The sequence below is a fragment of the Nyctibius grandis genome, chromosome 1 (assembly GCF_013368605.1).
Source record: "Nyctibius grandis isolate bNycGra1 chromosome 1, bNycGra1.pri, whole genome shotgun sequence".
Classification (NCBI taxonomy): Eukaryota; Metazoa; Chordata; class Aves; order Nyctibiiformes; family Nyctibiidae; genus Nyctibius; species Nyctibius grandis.
In genome coordinates, this window is record NC_090658.1 from 8202284 (window position 1) to 8222963 (window position 20680).

Below are 20680 nucleotides of genomic sequence, written 5' to 3' on the forward strand. Positions count from 1 at the left end.
TCATGTAGCAGCCTCCGTGCACACCATTACCTGTAATTTTAGATGTCTGCTCGATTCTTTTCACTCTGGAAATATTCCAGTCATTTTTCACAGTATCATGCTTAAAAAATAAAATGCACTGAACCCGTTTCTTTCATAATGACCAGCTTTTTCCCTCTTTAATCTTCTTACAGCTCCCTAAAACATGGTGATTTATCTATGCTGCATGCACGACCCAGGTGTGTTGCACATTAGAAACGACTCAGTAAATAAACCATACAGAGAGTAGCTGGGGAAGTGAATTTTAAAAGATCATTAAAACCACTTAACATTCAGATCTTACCATTTCTCCTCTTCCTTATCATTTGCAAAATTTTGTTTGAGTCAAGTTGCTTTATACAGTCAAAAAAAAATATGAATGGCATGGAAAAGCAGGGCGGTTTATGCAGCATTTAGACAAAATAGTGTCTGATTATTGGCAGGAAGGGTAGGATTGATAGTTTATTGCAAGCTACACAGTTTTCTTGGAGCTGAATTCAGCATACAGTTGATGTACTGGAACAGTGAATATACTTGGGCAGTATTCTGATCAGCTTACTTGAAGTCTACATATTTTCTTCACGGGCTGTTAAAGGTTGAGGCTAGTTCCCAGATGCATTCAACCATGCAGCCCCACAAGACAGTTGTTTCAATACAACGGAGGGGTGTAGAGCCAAGCGCTCCTGACGTGGACACTGTCACTGCAGCCACCAAGTAAAAGCAGGTTTGAAGGAACTAAGGGATGCTCAGGCCTCAATGAGCACTTCAGTGCTTGATGTGTAGTAGATAAAAGTGGTCTATCTTTGGTTCACTTATGTCATTAAGTGTCATGTTTGGTTCATTCATATGTGATCAATGATGACATTAGGAACTGTGCTCCAGTGTAGTATCAGAAACATTGACTATTTTAAGTCCTGCCTGGAGGAATGTTAACCCTTACAGTTCCAATTTGTGGTTACCCAAGGTAAATAGTGCCCAGCATGTGTTATCAAAAAACTAAGCATACTGTGCTGTGAAATAATATCCTGACTTGGATTCTCCGGTACGATTTAACAGACAAGTAGCTGTGTTAGGAGAAGACTAACACTGCTTTATGCCATTTAAAAAATCAGAGTTAGTTCCCTAGCCAAACAGAGGTAAACGAAGGCTTTAGGGTTGGCCAGAGGTTTTGTAGACGCTGGAATCGTTTAGGACTATGATACTGGCTTATGCCCAGTTGCATAAGGCTATAAAGTGCTAAGTGAGCACAGAGGACCAGCTGAGCCCAAGGAATACCACTACCCTTCTGAAAACTTGCACACAGAAAGCAGTATATCATCAGCATTTGTGGGATTCCCACCACTGCTTGCCAACTGAAATGGAGGTGGCACTCTTGCCTCGTATCCAATTTGGGAACAGCTTTTATCAACTGGTGCATTTGGTCTTACACTTTTACTCTTACTTGGCTCAGATTTTCTTCATAAATCTGGGTTGATTCCTTTGCTTTATTTTATTCTTGGTAATCCTGAAAGTAAATCTGTCTTTGGACCTTTTGGCTTGAATGTTTGATCTAATATTTGCATTTGAAAGGAAGAAATCTTTGACATGGTCTTGACCTTAAAGATTTTGAAACTCAGAATCTGCATACTAATGCAAAGACTGATTTCTGCTGCTGAAATAAGAGTGGCGGACTCTTACGGCTAGGCAGTAACTCCTGTCCATGTTCTGCCCTTTTCAGAAACACGCTTTACAAAAAATAACTTGTGCAAAATTTCCATTGGGATAATTTGGAATTCTGTGCAATTAAATTGCTTTCTTGAACCCTGGAACAATTAGAAAACTGCTTATGATCAAAATGAAAATTTAACACAAAATTGCAATCCCATGAGAATAAAATGTGCCGAGACAGCTATGGGAATGTGTGAAGATGTGCCAAATGGCATAGGTGGTCTCTAGCTGTGGTGCCTAATGCCGATGCTCAGTGCAGCTGTGGGGTCAGACTGCCAGCTGTGCCAAAGGGTGGCACAGCAACAACTCCCCACACTGTGTGATAACTGTAGTTTGCCATAAGCTATGCCATGCTCCGCAACAAACAGCAGTGTGACGGGGCACATACATCAGCCAAGCATGAGGCTTCTTAAACTCCATTTGTTATTATTGACCAACGCGTGTAATTGTTCTTCTGATGCTGGGGATTGATTTTTGCATGAAATTGGAGTCATTCCTCATGGTGGGAGAAAAGGTGGCACCTGTGAACCGAGATGAAGGCACAGGTCTGGGAGTATGAAGTACTGTGCAATAGGTGTAGGATAAGATCGCTCTAAGGGTCAGATGGGACAGAGCCGCGTGCATCTCTCCCACCCATGACAGGTAATATCACACTTTATCACCACTTTTGGCTGTTTGAAGGGCTGTGTTTGGGCCCTGGCTGCATGGTACTTAAGGCAGAGGACTTCTAATTGCAGCTTTGTCAGTACAGTTCCTTTTACAAACATGCAACTAAATAATACAGAAAAAGAATATATTAATTTAGGGTATGGAGCTACAGGTGGTACAAATCTTGGCTTGCTTGATATCCTGAAAGATTGTCAAAAACTTCAACAAAGCCAGAATTTCACTTAATGGGTTTCAAGTTTGCTTGAAAAATTCCTTGCAGACTTTTAGTGCCATTCCCATTGATACCAAGAGGTCCTTCATCTGGCTTTTTGGTTAAACTTGGAATTTGATGAAATTCTGATTTATTTTTGCTCTGATTCGGGCCGATAGGGTAATCCCTTGTAACTCACAGCACAACGTGGCATCCTGGTATGAAAGGCCAGCACAGTGGTCCAGCTGATAGCAGAGTAGCGTTTTAAGTCCACAGTAGGGTGAAAAAAAAGTGCAGCAAGGGCAAATTTTAGTAAATTGTACATCAGTGAGATATTCTGCTTTCAAACTTGGATTTATTAACTTATTGTCATGCCATGAAAGAAGTAAGAAGCTGTGCAGGTAATTAAATATTTGCCTTGGGGGATTATTTGCAGTTAATTAAAGCCACACACTTTCAGTGGATACCTTTTCTACAGATTATTAAATTTGGATCAGATGTTAACAACCCAGCTTTCTCACTTATCCATCAGAGATTATTCTTGGCAAGTTTCAGGAACAGAGTTTTACAGGGGCATCGTGTGGTATATTGTAAGATTTGCTCTGCTATATTGTAGAAAGGGACCTTCCAGAAGTAGAGCCGTAAGGAGACTGTTACAGTGTAATTTATTACCGTGCACTGTAGATCTTTTGGCACTGTTACTTAAGTTTTCCATCTAGCAGCATTTTAGAAAGTGTTTCACTCTGGAACAAAATACTGATTATCTGTTACCGTTGTTATGACCTGAAGTGTACTTATCCCTGTAGTTTGCAGAAATGTCCAGTTAGATCAGCGGTGTTTTTTAACAAGGCTCAGAGAGCTCTTTATCCAGTGAAAGCTGTGTGTTACGCGGATGAGCGGGGCTGAAACGGGTGGCTGTGCTGCTGTGATTTCCTGGCTGTGGTGGAATGGTGCATTTCTCCATCCCCATGCAAAAACTAAGGAGTGGCTGTTGTCAGAAAATGTCATTTGACATAACAAAATCATGCCCTGTGTTTATGAAGGCTGCAGATGGCATAGCGATTGGACTTAGGTCATCTGATTTGAACATCACTGTGCCACTGGTTCGGGGTGAGGCTTTGGGCGGTTCATTTTGCTGGTCTCCCCCAAAAAGCAAAAGCAGTCTTGGCCACAATAACGACCTTGGGAGTTCTGACATCAAGTGAAATGAGCCTAGGATTTGCACTGGGATTTATAGGACTTAATGTTTGTCAAGCTTGTGGAAGTCCAGCCATGAAAAGTGCTGGTGTTGTTGTAAATAAATAAGAAATAACTTTATTTAGCAAGTAGGTGCTTCATGCTGTTTCTCATAGCTTTGAGCCACTCCGTTCATTAGAAATAAAATTCTCAGTAGCGCTGCTGATTATTCTTACACGTCCTTTCTTGCCAGCTCCTTGTTTAAGGTTTGTACTGCAGGCAAAAAACCGCTCAGTAAGTGTATGAATTTTGAAATCAATTTGAATAATTGAAACCCACGAGTATATTTTTGTAGTACATAAGCCTGTAGTTAAACAGATAGAAAATCTGTCAACATATCAGAATGCCAGATATGAAGCTAGCACCTAAGGGCTACCTGTGTCTGAAGTAACTACCAGACTTTTCCAGCATGAAAACCGCTGCAGGATTTGTTTGTTTGCTGTTTCCTCAGACTCCCCGAAAGACTCCAAAGGCGCACGGGAGAGTGACCCAGTGCATCCTGTGGGATGTGAACAACATCAAGCTGAAGGTAAAGTTTTGTATCAGAATTCTTTAAGATGGAGATAATGAACCAGTTGGGAACCTTAGTTCTTCCAGTTTCAGCATCCAGTGGTTTTCAGCCTGACCTTTGCTGCCTTAAGAAAACGCTGTCGGCTAATACAGGTTGTGTGCCAACCAGTTGTGGTGCGGTAATCTCTGGTGTTGCTGGAAGACAAGCGTCTCCAAATATGTGGGTTTAACCATATTGATCCTGGGTGCATAGCATTGTTCTTATTGTCCTTTGTTGTTCTAAAAGCCTGTGGGGTGATTCAGTTCCTTCTGCTAAGTCGTCTGTCAAGTGCAAGCGCTTTGCAGCAGCTCCTGTGAGGATCAGTGTGTCAAGGCTGAGCTACAAAAGAAGAAAAAAAAGGAAAAGTTGATTCAGGGTCAGTTTTGACCAGCCATTTAACATACTTAATGCTTAGAGTTTGTTAAGTGGTATTTTCATATATAAAATAATTCCAACATTGTTCATTTGATAGAAAAAAAAGCAGTACTTGGCTGAAAAAGACCGTACTATATGTTCGGTTCGTATCATGTTTTGACAAACTTGCCATTGCCTGCACACAACCATTGTGCTGATGTCATTTTCAATTTGTCGTGTTAACAGGACAACAGGACGTTTCTGCAGAGGAGGAGATGAAAACTGGGGCAGATTCCCGAAGCATGGAAATAGAAGGTACTGCACATACCTTGAAACCAAAGAGCAAGATTAACAGGCAAAATGCTAGTTATTACTCAGATGTTATCAGTAGTGTTTAAATACCCTTTCTTCCTCCATACTTACTAAGGTAAATCTGTGAAGCTGGATCTTCTTATGGTAACTCTAAATTCAACCCTGATTAGGGGAGTATATGGATTCTTGGTGATAAAAGCTGACTTTTTAATGACTGCGACTATTAGAGAAAGAAGTGAATGTTGCATTTCTTATTCCTGATGACAAGCACTTCAGCCTTGTACTTTCGGAGCACTGAATGCTCCATCCCCCGTCCAGCAAAACACTTGAGTATGTGTGTCTCTGGTCTCGTGACGAGTCCCGGTGAAGTCCCATGCTTGGAGCTAAGCACATGGGTTTTTTGTGCTAAATCCCAGAAAGCTCAGCATCTTGGAGGATCAAGGCCTTGCTCTCAACTACAGCCCCTTGGATTTTCCTGAGACAGCTTTTGTATCTGTACCCTTGGGGAAAAGGATCCTTTTGCTCTGCCAGTGTTTTTAATGGTAATCTCTCTAGTGTATGTTAATCCTTTTATGTCCATTCTGAAAAGCCTTACTGTTCGTCTTCTTTTTATTAAATTTATTCAGAGCCATTGTTGAACCAAGAAGACACAACAGCAGTTGAGATACCTTTGATTCATGGTGCAGAGGAAAAAGAAGGAAAAGAAGGAGGAGGTGAGGCTACTTATAAAATAGATTGAGACAGAGCATGCTGCTGGGCTCACGTTCTCCTTTTCTATCGTGAGGAAACATGGAAAGAGCACACAAAAGCTTTTTTTTTTTTTCCTATGAAAATTCCTTTTTGCCTATCCTTGAGTGTTATTTTGGTATATTGAACTTGGATTTACATAGGAAAATAAGTGAAAAAAAGTGCACACTCAGGTTCTAAAGTGACTTTAAAATGAACACACTTTGCATTGCTTCTTTTTTGCATTAAAGTGCATAAGACTGATTAAACAATCAATTTATGTCCATTTAAGCACTCTCTTGATCATGTTCGCTAGAAGCATCGAGAGTATTTACAGTAAATGGGTATGATAATTATTTGTGAGGTCATTAATAGAGATTTAACCAGTAATTAGCTAAAACTAGTAATTCTAATAAAGAAACCAATATTTGGAGCAGGAACACAGAGTCTTCCTGAAGCAGTGATTTTTTTCTGGGAGTAAAGTATTTAAATCCTTACTAATGCTTTTGCAAAGAAATGTAGAAGTTTAATTTTAAGTGTCAGACATTTCTGGGAACACCCTACGTTTAGCTCACCATTTGTAACAGGCACATGGTTATATAAAAAATAACATATTATGTAAATAATTCTCTAATTGTAAAGTAACTGAAAGTTCCTAATTATACGGTCATTTGTAGAGCACAGGGATGAATTTTACAGTGCCAAATTAAAATGCAGACGTGATTTTTATTGAAAATTCAGGTCAATACTAACTGTGTTGTCCTAATTATATACTCCTTTTCCCAGCCACATTGACACCAACTTAATTGCAAACGTGTGTTAGTAATATTGACGCTTTTCTTCACTGCACACCCAGGTTAATAGAACCTCTTTGTTCATATACAGCTAAACAGCATTTCCTCTCCTCTTTTTTTCTTTTATTGCCTATCCACGTTGAGACTAATCACATCTCTTTATTATCAGTCATGTTAATGGTATTGGTTTTGTGCTTTATTACTGATGCTGAAAATAAAATTGATATAATCCTTACTTCAAATTCAGGTATATGGTATTGCGCTACCTCAGTTGCAAATCCAGGTTATATAATACAAGCTCACTCTGATTGCAAACACCGAAGTCGTTATGTTAGTTTCCTCCTAATAGAAATTATTTACATTTTATTTTATGCCTCATCAAAAGCAAGTTGGACAAAATGTAGTTTCATTATTTGTACATTTCCTTCTCTTTAATACTTTAGTGTCCCCTACAGCTAGTCACTGTATAGTTCTCAGTGGAGAGATTATAATTCACCATCTGTTCTACCTACTATTAAAATATGCAGCATTCAGGAAACGAAGGTAATGTCAGAAAAGGGTTGTTCTTGGCACTTTTCCTTTTTCTGCCTCTGATTTAAAAGTTTCAAGTACTAAGTAAAAGGTTCTTTCCAAACATTTTGGAACATGTTCCTACCTGGGGGCTCAGGTATTGCTCCTGTACAAGATTTGTCTAATCCAAAGCTCATTGAAGTTCATAGAAGGACTCTCATTGATTTAAGTGAGCTTGCAGTCAGTTCAGTAATAAGAGGAGATGATGTGTTCAGTCTATGTGCAGGGTAACAGCACTTAGGTACCTGCTTTCATATTCTGTTTAGCTTCTTCCAAACATACTGTCTTTGCGTCAGGGAAAATAAATGGGTGCTTTTTCAGAGTTTTGAGAAGGAAAGGTAATTGAGGCTGTGGTTTCTCAGGGTTTTGAGAAGGAAAGGAAATTAAAGCTTTTCCTTGCTTTGTTTCATTCTTATGGGTATAAGAACATGTAGAGCACATTCTCTCTCAGCGCTCATCTTGCTAGATGCTTCCAGTTCTGGTGGGCATGTACTCTGCCACATGAGTTCTGAAAGTTCGCCACAAAGCATGGTGGATCTGGACAAAGTGAGGTAAAAAAAGAAAATCATCTAAAGTTCAGACTGATAAAATAAGATATATTCCCCAAAGAGAGACTCCTCTTAACAGGAAGAAACTACCTGGCCTAAAACAGATTTAATACGTAATATTATTTAATGTAATCCAAGTGCTGCCTCATTAACTAATTTGGTTAAATAGTTTTCCAGCAGAGCATCCACAGTACATTTGACATACGATGAAATGGCATATTTTTGTGTAAGAACACATGAAAAAAAGCCCACATGGGTCTGCTAGTCCCATTAAATAGAAATATATGGATCTTAAGTGGTTTTGACCTGTACTACACCTGTATGCATAGCCAAATGTAGCAGCTACTATAATGCAAACTACCTGGTCTTTCTATTCTACATCTGATACTTTTTTTGTGTTACCAAGGTCATTCTGGAGCAAAGGGTAGCACATAGCTGCCTCTTCTCTCTCTCTCTCTCTCTCTCACTGTGAGCCATTAGATTAACGGGAGCAGTCTGTGACCTGTGCTGTCACCAGCACTGGAGCTGTGGAAGCCACTAAATGACCAACAAAGATCAAAGTTCCCTTTCCAACCTAAACCTAGATTTCTGCTTAGTTACTGATTGTAGCTTTGAAGCGTGCTAGGGATTTTTTCAGTCATCTGGTTTTCCATGGAAAAATGACTGTTTGTTGCTGGTTTTGAGAAGTGTCTCACTTTTTGCAAACTTTTGACAAACCGTAGGTAAAGCTTCTGATCTGATTGTGCAAGTTTTACTGCCAGCTCATCTATGTGTTTTGGGGGATTTTAGGGCTTGCAGGGTCCTTTCTGTATAGATCATTTGGCGTCACAGCTTCAGGGTCACACCAGAGGCCTATTACCAAGGAGTCACGGATCCTGGCGCTTTCGAGGTTCTGGGGTGCCGGGAGCCCAGAGGAATGAAGCAGCAAAGTCTTGGCAATCTCACTGCTGTTTTACCATTGCCAGCAGTAAGAAACAAGCCAGATTACCCTGAAGAATTTAACAATGTAAGGCACTGTGTGTGTTTCATAAAAACCTGCTGTTGCTTTTTCCAGAATCAGTAGTAAAATATAGCATGTGCCAATTTATTCCTTTTTCATACCGTAACTTAAAGTTACATATTACTAGGGAGCAACTGAAGAAAAAAGACAAACTAAGATGCCTTTTTAATTCTTTTTCAGCTGCTGTAATGCTGGAACTCATTCTAGTTCACAAAAGAATAATGAAAATCTGTGTTTCTTATAAGATTAGGGAATATTCTCAAATCCCTTTATTAAAAAACAGAGTAAGTGGCCGTCACTGACCTATTTGCTGACTAGGTAAGTGTATGCGCTTTTAGTAGATTTTCAGCAGTCCCTTTATATGTACACTTGGAAGTAGTCCTGTCATGTTGTAATGGCCATGCATTCAGCATTTAGTTGTAGTTTTAATCAGCATAGTTTTTCCACAACACAACTTGCGGCACATGGAACTAAAACTCATGGTTTTTTGTGTGAATACGTAGCCATTTCCTCCTCCGAGCCTGTTCTCCCCTCTATCTTCTTATTTCCCACCTCTTTCTATCTCCCTTTGTCAAGACATTAGATATGGTGATTTCCCTCAGTGATCATCTCTGGAAGTTGCTTAACTCTTTGGAGGACAGGATTTCTGTCAGAGCACTGGAACAGGAACAGAAGTAGCCATTATTTCTCTGTTGTCTCTCTTCTGTATTCGGGCTAAAATATTTTGTCTTATTGTGCTGTTTGGAACACGAGTCGAGCTTCAGCTGGGATGTTTCTCCACCCAAGAAACAAATTTACAGTGGTTGGGTAGCATCCTCCCTGGGCAAAGGACACATTTATTTTCTGTTGGACAAGTCCAGAAATGCAGAAGCGGGTTGCTGCTGAAGCACAATCAAGGAGCAAAATGCCATAATTAATGCCTATAAAAAGGATATTAAAGTGTCCAGGGTTTTAGCTTAAGAGCAGGACACAGCCCTTACAATTAGTATTTCTGTGCAGTTGCATCTTTACCTGTTTGAATGTCGTGTTTAGGGAACTGTATTAACCATCTTTTTTTCTGTATGAACCTGGCAATGTTAAGGCAGGCTTGGGAATGGGCTGGAGGAGGTTTCACAGTTTAAATCATTTGCAATATATGTGATTTCCTTTGCTGGTCTTCTGATCAGTGCCTGTTTACTGTAAATTTGAATTCTGCCTAATTTCTGTTCTAGCTAAGTCCAGTTTTACTCAACAGTCTTTGTTATATGCATAGCTATGAACTCCGTAGCCATCATTTTGTCCGTTCTTCACTTAAACAGCTGGATTTTCAGGTCATTTACCCACCTGTACTTTAGAAAGAGAGATAATTTTATGGCATAATCTTGGAGAGAATTAAATATTCCAAAAGCTGGAGGAAAAGAGCTCTCAATCTTTTATAGTTTCAGTCTCAGGCATTTATAGGATTTTACATGCATTGGTACAGTCGTAAATAATGTCAAAATAATGACTTTCTGTGATATGACATTGTGGCTATAGAGAAAAGAAATACTTCCTGAGAAAGATCTTTTCAGACAAATCTGACATCTTTATTCTTGAGTCGTGGCAAATGTAACTACCCTTTATTTCTTAACCAAACTTCTTTTCAGCTTCAAGTGGAGATGGACGAGACATTTTGGAAAAAAAACAGAGATTTTAAAAATCTTCCTTATATACCTTTAACAAGATATTTTCTTTTTGTTTGGAAAGAAAAGAATACAAAGATATTTTGGAGTGTTGTGAACATCTAGTATAAAGGCTCCAACTTCTTTTATTCAGTTGTCCAAAGAAAGGAATAAATATCCCAAATCAGATACAGTGTGTTTGATCTTTGATAACAACCCATACTGAATGGATCAGCTGATATTTTTGGGCTGTTACAGCATAGTCTGGCCCTAAATATGAAATATATCTTTAAAATCTGCTTCTGACAGGTATTGATATTTGGCAAAGAAAAAAAAAGATGCACCTTTGGACCTTTTGCAGGAATGCTGGAAGTGCTGTGGAACCAGAAAATTGCAAATGGGTATTGAAACTCGCTTGTCTAAAGCTCTAAGCTGTGCAGAGAGGTGGACTGTTGCAAAGCAAGTAGGTGGAAGTGGTTGGAGGTACACAGTAACAAGATTATCACTGGAAAGCCAAAAAAGTGCCTTTATCCAGGGGATACCTTTAGGTTTTGAGAAGCCTCACTTTACACACCTTTATTTTCTCGAGAACTTCAGAAAACGCAAGTGAACTTTGCAGTTGCAGTTTCAGTCAGATGAGGAGCTTTTGCGACCAAATGCTGCTTGCCAGCCTGCTGCAGTCTATCTGTGGTGGTCCAAGGGCTGTTCAGTATGTATCTCCCAGTGCAAAGCACTTTGCTCTTCTGAAGGCATCATAGCTGTGGCAAAAAAAGTATATCTAGGTAATTTCTATGCCTTGTGGACGTAGCAAAGACTATAACTGTAGGCAGGGAAAAGAAACCTTTTAGCCTAGCAAAATAATACTTTTGGAATGGGAGGCAGGATTTTTTTCCAAGTTTGCAAATGATATGTTGGATTTCATGAACATACTTGAAATGCCCTCCATAGATATGGAATTGGGGTGCCTCTGTGAAAAGCTGAAGACAGGTGAGGCTGACCTGCCTGTGAGTGACTCTGCACGAGCATGGTCCGTGCTCCGCAGGGATGTTGCAACTTGTGGAAGAGTCTCGGTGTCCTTGGTTACATTTGTGGTGGCTTTGTCAGTTCTGAACTGGGAGCTCTTCAGGCTCTTATATCAGCAAAGGGTAGTTGCTATCAGCAATGCTTCACTGATGGCAAAGGATCAGCAAGATTATTAGGTGGGAGCGTTGCTTCTGTGGACCAGCTTTGCTGACCCATGTCCCCTTGCAGACTGTCAGGACTAGTGGTGTGCACCAGCAGGACCATGGAGGTGATGGGGTTCGTTCATTTTCTTAGCACAGGCCGGTGCAGAAGTCATACCGCATCAGGCAGCACACGCTGCCCAAAATGATGATCCTCCCTGGCTCTGAGAGAGGCAGCAAATGGGATGCAGACCCCGGGCAGGCCTTCCCTAAGGCCGTGCTGAGCAGCACTGTGCATTGGCAGGATGGGGTGGTTATTATACTGTCAGTAGTCTGCTCCAGATATTGATTTCAGTCTCCTGGGGGGAAAAAAGTCGTATTTTTTTTCCTGCCACAGAAGGAATCTGTTTCTTTTGATTACTCTCCATATATCAGATTCTAGCCTGAATGTATATAAAGAATAGGTGCTGCAAGATCAATTTTAAGTTTTAATTATTTTTCATCTCTTTCAATGACAAATGATATATTTTTTCTGTGTGCTTTTCTAATAAAAAGTAGAAAATGTAAGGAATTTTTCAGCTTAACCATTTTGCCTGCTGTCTCAGTCACTTTATGTTATCAGGCTTGATGGTAGGGTACAAGACAAAAAGCCAAAAGGAAAGAAAAAAAGAAACAAGAAAAGGGAATACTTTAACAATGATAGTGTTTAAGGTTTATTGTGTGTATTTGATTGCTTTCTTCATTTCATTTTCAGTAAGCAGAACAGAAATACTATTATGAATTGGCAATTTCTATTTCATTTAAAAATCTGATCTCTTTATTCTTGCTGAAAGTGTTGACAATGCAGCCTTTGTTTAGTTTCATTAACTCATGTTACATACTGAATCAAAACACACTCAGCATTAAATCAAGTAAAATAATTTTTAGAACTCTTTTCCATATTCAGAAAATAAAAAGAAATTTAAAAAAATTAAATCCTCTGAGAAGCTGAAGGAGAAACTGGATGTTTTTAATGGAATATTTTGAAGTGCCATTTTCATTTTTACTTTCCATGGTAGGAATGCCAAAAATATAAAGTCATGAAATCCCACTGAAAAGCAGATGCTATGAAGTCATTCTAAGTCCTCATGTTTATAATAGTATTACATGATGTTACATGTTTTGTACTTTAAGCTACAAGGCTTAAAGAGATTTTAGATACTGATAAAGCTCAATTAGCATATGAAAACTGGAAAGATGGTGGAATCCCTATTGCATCTGATGGTGTCCCAAGTCTACTAGGCTTTGTTTTAGCTCAGATCTCCAGAGAAGCAGCAAATGAAATGGGTGTCTCCTTCAAATTGTCTCAAATAGCACCCAAGGAACAAGTGAAAGGAATATGGGAGAAATACTGACATCTTAGAAACTTTTTCCTGTAACATATTGAAAAAGTAGGGCTCACTGGCCAAGGACTGCACTGTTACAGATGGCATCATAGTTAACAGTATATCTGGAAATTAGCTTTAGCACCTCTAGGGAAATGGCACTATTTAAAATACACTATGCAGCTACAGAGGCGTCTGTTTGAACAGCGGGCTTAACTCCTGTTTGCGACAGGATGAACTTCGGTCTTAAATTAGAATAGGCCCAGCAGAGCGATGGAGTGTGGGGCGCTACACAAGGAAAGAATTTGATCCCTTGTGGACAAATTTTATGCTCTTGTGCCGTGTCTGCTGCAAAAGGAGGTTTCATTTTGTTACACGCTGATTAATTTTGGAATCTTACCTCCTTTAATAAAGTTTGTTTATGATGGGATATGCACAGATCCAGCTGATCTGGCTTTGGGAATTGAGGATTCTGTGCTCTCCCTTGCTTTACGTTATGTACCACACCGCCCAGGTTGTTGCACTATTTTGTAGCTATTTCATAAATGCAAATAGCCACACACATAGAGCAGCAGAGAAAGAAACTGCACTTAGCCAGTGATTTTCGTGAAATCGAGTGAGTGGAGTGCAGTCATAACCTAAGTGTGGAAAAAGCAGTGGGAGTGGGGAGCGGATGACTTGGGAGAGATGTCTTTTATTTCAAGTACAGAACAGGAACAAATTCAAAGAAAGCAGTCTATGTCCTAGGATCAAAAGGTTCCCTCACTTATTCTTCTGTGGGAGTTGGCTTTCATCACATTTCACCTCCAGATGAGCGTGTGAGGTCACCACCAATATACCTGACCCATAGTGTTAGCCCAAAAGCCCAAGTTGACCCTGTCTCTGGTCACCATGAATGATCTGCCAGGGAGGAAGCTAATGTTTAATCTCACCTCCTACATCTCTGTGACTGCACCTGTATCTTAATGATGCAGTAGTGGGATCTCAACATGTTGGTGCAGGAGTGCAGCTCTTTGAGATTTCCTGTTATTTAACAAAAAGTTCAGCATCTCCTTTTTGGGGTCTTGCATGAGCTCTGGAGATCCTTTCCTGGAGCACTCCAGTGTGCTGTGAATGTGTTCGTAGCTGCACTTAATCGAGTCCGGCAAAGCACTGGATGATGCACTTTGAGCTGCAGCTATAGACAGTCGATGGGTAACTGCAAAAACACCTGGTTTTGTTTGAGAGATTTAAGAGAAATATGAAGAGTACGGAATGGGGTTGCCTTTTACTTACCCGTATACTTGCTGGGATGCTCATAGTGTAATTGTTCCATACCTGATTAACGCTGTTCCTTGCGCAAATGTTTATTAAGGATTTTTCTCCCAGGTTCAGAATTTACTTGTGACTTCTGTCCTGAGTTTTATAATCCGTAGATTTCTGCAGCTGGCAAATTTCAACCACAGAACGCCCTTCGTTATTGTTTCACTGATGCAGGGTCTTTACCCTGAAATGTTGGGACACGTAAACCTTCTGTCTCATTGTTCCCCTTTGCAGATGTGCAGCCTTGTTTGTTTGTTTGTTCCCCAGTCACTAGTGTGAAGGGCATAGCTCTACCAGTAATCATAGCTACCGCAGAGGCCAAAAACGCCTTTATTCCATTTACAGCATCCTGTCAAAAAACACTCAATACCTACATTACTTGACAGCCCTTGAAAGACAGCATGTTTACACGTTCAGCATTTCCTCTGTGGAGGAAATAAGCAGTCCCTTACAGGCTATACCATTCTTACCTGGATAGAAAAATCAGTTAAACTGTGTTCTGGATTTGCAGAAGAAAAAGTCAATAATCTTTTCTCCATTGCCCCCTGGTTACAGCTAACAATGGTACATAGTTAGGGGGTCAGGGTGGCAAAGTCAGTGTCTCAGTGGCTGGAAAAAAATTGAGATTCCCAATTTGTGGCAAACTGCCATTGTGGTTGCAAGGTGTTTCATCAGTTAAAACGCATTCGCTGGATGCGTTTGTATGGTCTGTCAGCCTGAAATGTAGCACAAAAGCGTCAAATGAGCACAAATGGAGATACCTCAGGTGCTTCAAAATAAGATGTCACTGTGCTGAAAAATCAGTACCTAACTCCAGCAGCTCGATTCAAGGAAATTAAATTGGCTGATTCTTCCAGCTGTCCAGGCAACAGGGAAGATTAGCAGAAAAGCTTGCAGACTAAACAGGGAGGTAGTCAGCAGGGCTATGTCTTGGCATCTCCCCCTCTCTGGGGTGCTGGTACCCGAGCATAGTGCCTCTGTCAGTCCGGAGAGGATGGAAAACTGAGCAGGACTTGCTCTTTCGAGTGTGCAGCAGCTACACTGCTTTTTGTTTTGCTTTTTCCTGAGTTTTGAAAGGGCTCCAGAGGTCATGCATTTTGTTGGTGGTAGCCCAACATGCGTGGGAAGAATGGAAGGGGCTTTCCATCACAGCTGCCTCACTAGGACGTGAGGGTAAGGATTTGACCCCTTCCAGCATGGAGAGGGACTCAAACTTGAATTTATTTCCAGCGTGCTCTGATCAGCAGAGTATGAAGGCAATGGTAAGCACTGGCACAGTCCCTCTCCCTCGCTTGGGTTTGGACGCTGGTGGCTGCTGCAGTCATGTCTCAGTTCAGTCTCTGGCCCTGGCTCTTGTTATCCCACCTCACACGTTCACTGTGTCTTGGCGTAGTCCCTACCAGCACACCCATTCCTTCCTTTGGATATCAGGAGCTCCTCTCTGGTGGTCGCATAGGTCTGCAAAGCTGGATCTCCAAAAGAGACCAGAGTTGTGCTCTCATTTCCTGGGGCCTCCTCCTTGGGACAGCAGATATTTTACAGTTGCTTTTACACGAGCGTAGCTAACAACTCCCAGGCTGGTCTTGCATTGGCAAAACTGGCATCCTCTGTAGTTTTGTTTGTCTTATCTCTCTGTCTTCCACAGTAGTAACTGTCCAGTGTGTAGTAAGTACAGCTGTTGTGGTCGCTTTATACAACTGTCAATTTTTTAATGCCTGTCTCATCATAAATCTGCTTGCACATATAAACCTAAGTCTTGAACTGCACGGTCTGCGCCGGGTGAGTCAGTAACCACATGGTGGTACTGCAGCCCCCCGCAGCATCAAGGGCCAGCTGGAGCAGAGCTGCTTTTCAGGTATGTGTCCAGAAGTTTGGATGCTTTTTCTGCTGGGTTTTGAATCCCCTGGCCCTGCAACGCGGGCAAGTTTGCTTAAAAAAGAAAAGAAAGGAAAAAGAAAAAGTCCTTAAATAGTATTTCTAATATTGCTCGCTTCCAGCATTACACAGGACGTGGAGGGGAATAGATTTTCTGGATGCAGCGTTGCTTGCAGATCCAGCTGGCTCTTGAAGTGTGTGAGCGTGTAAAGCAGATGATAAGAAATATATATATATCTGGTACCTACCTAGAGAAACCCAAGTTATCTTAGAAACTGAGATACACAGAGATCACAGAATCTGCTGGTGAAACTGTTCCCTCTGGCATCAAATGCAGCCAATGTTTAACAGTACTGAATTAGAAGTGTGATAGTTTAAGACACAAGAACTTTTTCCAAATGAACCTTCAAGGGGAGCCTAGTGGAGAGAAATTCATGTTGAGATTTGGCTGAAGAATAGGGTTAATGCCATTTGTTCTTATCGCAACTGCTACGGGATGTTCAACGACCACAGGTAGTGAAGGCCTGGGTTTTATATCTGATCCTCCAGACAGCAGCGCAGTGCAATGCATTAGATCACCGGTAACGCTTCCTTCTTTTAATGAGGTCTCCCATCCAAGGATGGATATAGCCTGCTCTTGCACAGGTTGTGAATCTGACTGGATCACAGCACACAGCCAAAATAATTGGAGAAGAATCTGCATGTGGGAGGGCAGGAAATCAGCTGCACATATTCGCATCCCGAAGCGAGAGTTAGCATAGCGCTGCTCTTTGGCAGAGGTTTGGTCACAGCTTCTGATGTCGAAACCAGCTTGCTCTTTGCTAGCATGCACCTGTAGTCAGCCGTAGCCGTATCCAGCTCATTTGAGAGGAGAAGGCACAGGAGGGCTCTTCATTTGGATCGCAATGGCACGTTCGCAGCTCATGGCTGACAAAGCCATTTAGAGCAAAGGTAGCTCAGATTTTGCTCCGGTGTGTGAAGTTTGTCCTCTGAACGCTGTGGTTTTCTCTAGCCGGTCTTAGAGATGGGAAAACACAGATGAGCCTTAACTAGGCCTGAAGAGGCTGGAGCGCATCAGCTGCTTGCCATATTGATGAAACACCTGGGGTGTTCATTTTGAAACCTCAATGCAGGCTGTTCACCTGTATTGCCAAGTACAACAGAAGCTTCCTTCTGGCTGGCAGGGTGGTATTAATTTAAAAGGTGTATCATCTGCAGGGCCTTGGAGAACAGCAGTTGGAGGAGAGAGGTCACCGGAAAAAGTCTCATTCTGATCTAGGGGCCTTGCTGCCCCCATCTATTACTGATAATTTCTAATTAGCAGATGTATCTTGGGGAAAGCTGCTCCTATTCGCTTCCTTGCAGATGCTTTTCTTGCTAAGAGCTGCTGTTTTTGTTGAGCCTCCTAAGCTTGTTTCGCGGGCTTTCACAGGCATTGGGAGCGGTAATGGTCTCAGTGACCCAGTAATTAAAGGAGTGCTGCACCTCCTCGCTGCGGAGAGCTGCCCCTTTGTCCTTCCTCTCTTCTCTCTGCAATGCCACTACCAGATGGTCGGAGATTTTTCACCCTTTCAAAAGCTTCGTGTTTTTCCCATCTAATCAAGCATGTCTCAGCCATGCTTAATTAGCTTAAGGCTTTTCAGCCCCCCTGATTTGCCCCCCAGGAGATCAGTTAAGGACCTGAACAATTTCAATAAAGAGCTTGGAAATCAAATCCTTGGAGGCTAGGCATAGCTGGAGAATGTAACGTTATTTAGCGTCAGGGGCCAGTCGTTTGTTCTTTCTTCTCTCCCTTCCTTCTGTCTGTCCTCCCGTCCATCCTTCTGTCCATCTTTCCTTTCCCATTCTTATCTCTCAGAATATCCAGGGATGCCCCTTGGTTCTTGGCAGTGTTTGGCAGCACCTGATGGCTGGTGATACTCAGAGGAGGGCTGTCGCCCTTAGGCCCGCAGCAGACCACTGTTGCTTTTAACCTGTTTTAATCTGTTTAGGTCTCCTTGAATAAAAAATGGCAAACATAATTAGCTAACTAGTGCTAGGAGAGTGTTGAGTTGGGGTATTTTGGTTTAGGGGTTTTTGTTTTGTTTTGTTTGCTTGTTTCGCAGACTTGTTTGAAACTAGCTTGTGAGCTTTATTTACAGATCAGAGCAGTTGAGATGAAAGCTTGGTTAATTAACAGAAAAATAAATTTGCATCTTGCTTTGTATTTGACATTGAACAGCATTTGTTTCTGCATTGTCACATGCACACTTTTATTCTTAATCTCCAGGCTTTAGCTGTATGACTGCAAATGAGATTTAAAAAGAAACAAAACACCACTCTTTCCCTTCTTCCCTCCCTCCCTATAAAGCATGAGAGTGAGCTGTTAAAGCATGTGAAGCACAGATTGTGTGGGGGATGTTGGATACCTCAGAGGTACCTGTGGACATTTGCCACATAATTGAATTCAGTGGCTTGTGTTTCACTTTTACAGGCAAATGAGAGCACCAAGCCATCAGGTGTTTGTATCACTAGCATTAAATACCTACTAATTTAGCCACTCTGGAGATAAATATTTAGATATAATTAAAATGGCTAGCTGTAAATACCTGAAAGTGTCCATGGATGACGGAAAAATGTAGGAGAGGGTTTCTTCACAAACACGGAGGACGTGACCTCAATTACTGCCGTTTTCTCCCTGACGCTCCCCTTTATGGTGTATATATAAAGTAGATGTTGCTGGGTGCACACTTCCCAGAGGAGAGCAGCGCTTTATAGGAGAGTAGATTGAAATGCTGTTCTTATGCTATTGCAATTCTTGGTATTTTTTAATCCATCGAGGGAAATAAAATGCAAAGAGTGTGTCTAAATGAATGCATGATGTAGTTGTGTGTCACAGGGAAGGAGGCCCTTAACGTTGCTACCTCCATTTGAGTAACTGAGGCCATCGTTAAACAAAGAGGAGTGCAGCTCCCCGGTGCATTGACATTGCTATTTACAGACCACGTGGTAATCTTTGAAGTGCTAACTGGCGTTTTTTAAGAGAGATGCTGCATTTTTCTTTTATATTTGTTTTCCACAAAAATGGAATGTTAGTATTTTTATGATGGCTGGTGCTTAGTTGATTTCCTCTGTGTAAAGATAACAAATGAGTTATGTGACCTGACATTCTCCCTGGGAATGTGCTCAGAACAAAGCCAGACAGTGGCATTTCAAATTCTGCTTTTAAAGTAGCTGATTATATACTTTGTTTGTCACAATTGCTAGGAAATACCTTTTCTCTGCTATTTTGCACCTTCTCTTAATTGGCTGGGAGGTGGAAGAGTCTTTGGGCAAAGACTCCAGGACCCAAAGGACACATATGCAGAATACAATTGCGGTACTTGAAGCTGCTCAATGCTTTACCGTATCCCTATCCTGTCTGATAGCTTGAAGTAGTCAGGCCTGCTGCAGGCTTTGGAAATGAAGTGAGCTCTAACTCTTCGAGAGCAACCACAGCAGGTACAAATTGGGGGCACTCTTCACAATTACTGTCTCACTTGTTCTCTCGCTGCATTGCTGCTGGAAGTTGCTGAGGAGGCATTGCCTAGAGCAGCAGGGGATCCCCAGTTACTCATTGAGCAGCCTTGCTGCTGGTGATGTGTGTCCCCACGTGAGGAATAAATCAGAGTTGTATGTCCGTAGGGAAGCTGGAGGAAGGAACAGGAGGCTGGTCCATCCTTGGCTGTGCTCAACCGAGGTGGCCAAGGACACCAGAGAGGCTGTCACCCAGCAGCCCCCAAAGCCTTTGTGACAAGGTTTGTGCAAGTTCTGCGTTTCTACAAAATACTTTGTCTTTCATCCAGCGCTATATATCACCAGGAATTTTGTTTCGGCAAGAAGGCAACTCTTTTTCCACACTTCACCGGTTTCTAGTTTCTGGAGACTTCACAGTTTTGTTGCTATAAACCGTCACGCAGTTAAACTGATTGGCCCACTAGCAGCCCTTGAAAGACTGTTTAAAATAAAACCAGCTAAGGACATAAAACTACCTTTCCCGAGGCCTGATTTTGAAATCACTTTTGCGCTGCCCTCGGGAGGGATGGCTTTTGTTTCTAAGCTCCGCTCTGTCAGCCGAGAGCTGGCTGCGCATGACCACAATGGCAGCACTCCAAGGACTGAACTTCAGTGATGAATGTCACAAAACGCTGCTAAATGGGCTCACTCTGGGGAAAGTAATTCTGTGTACAGTACGTGGTCTATGTCACCTGGAGTCCTTGTCATTTCTTTCAGCTATTTGCAGAGTTCTTTCGTGTTTGGGCTGCGGAAGGAGCTGCATTAATTCAGAGTTGGTAAACCTGAGGACAAGCAGAAATACAATGAATCTGAACTTTGCTATAGCAAACGCTCCGTGAGAGTGAAGAGCTGGTAAACTGAACTTCGCAAGCTTTAATTTGGGTCTGTTTTCGTTATACTTTCTATTGTACCATAACTGGTACGCTATCAAGTCATCTCTTGGGTTATGAATTACTACTGTATTAAGGAAATGAAACTTAAGTGAAGAATTTTGCTGACAGGGAACATGCAGAAGGATAAGCAGGATCTTTTTAACCATTAGTTTTGTTACTATCATCATTAATCATTACTGCCATATATCATGCAACACAGTTCCTAAACTTGAACTGCTAATGTCGTGCAAGGCAC

At 41.5% G+C, this 20680-nt stretch overlaps 1 protein-coding gene across 4 annotated transcripts in view; it reads left to right on the top strand.

Moving 5' to 3' along the window:
* Positions 1-20680, top strand: part of MACROD2 (mono-ADP ribosylhydrolase 2) — an 896855-nt gene that overhangs the window by 854102 nt on the left and 22073 nt on the right. For all 4 annotated transcript variants that reach the window (XM_068410970.1, XM_068410960.1, XM_068410976.1 and 1 more), the window contains exons 14-16: positions 4272-4349; positions 4971-5039; positions 5663-5749. In XM_068410970.1, the coding sequence (XP_068267071.1) occupies positions 4272-4349; positions 4971-5039; positions 5663-5749 (234 nt within the window). The remainder of the gene's footprint in view (positions 1-4271; positions 4350-4970; positions 5040-5662; positions 5750-20680) is intronic.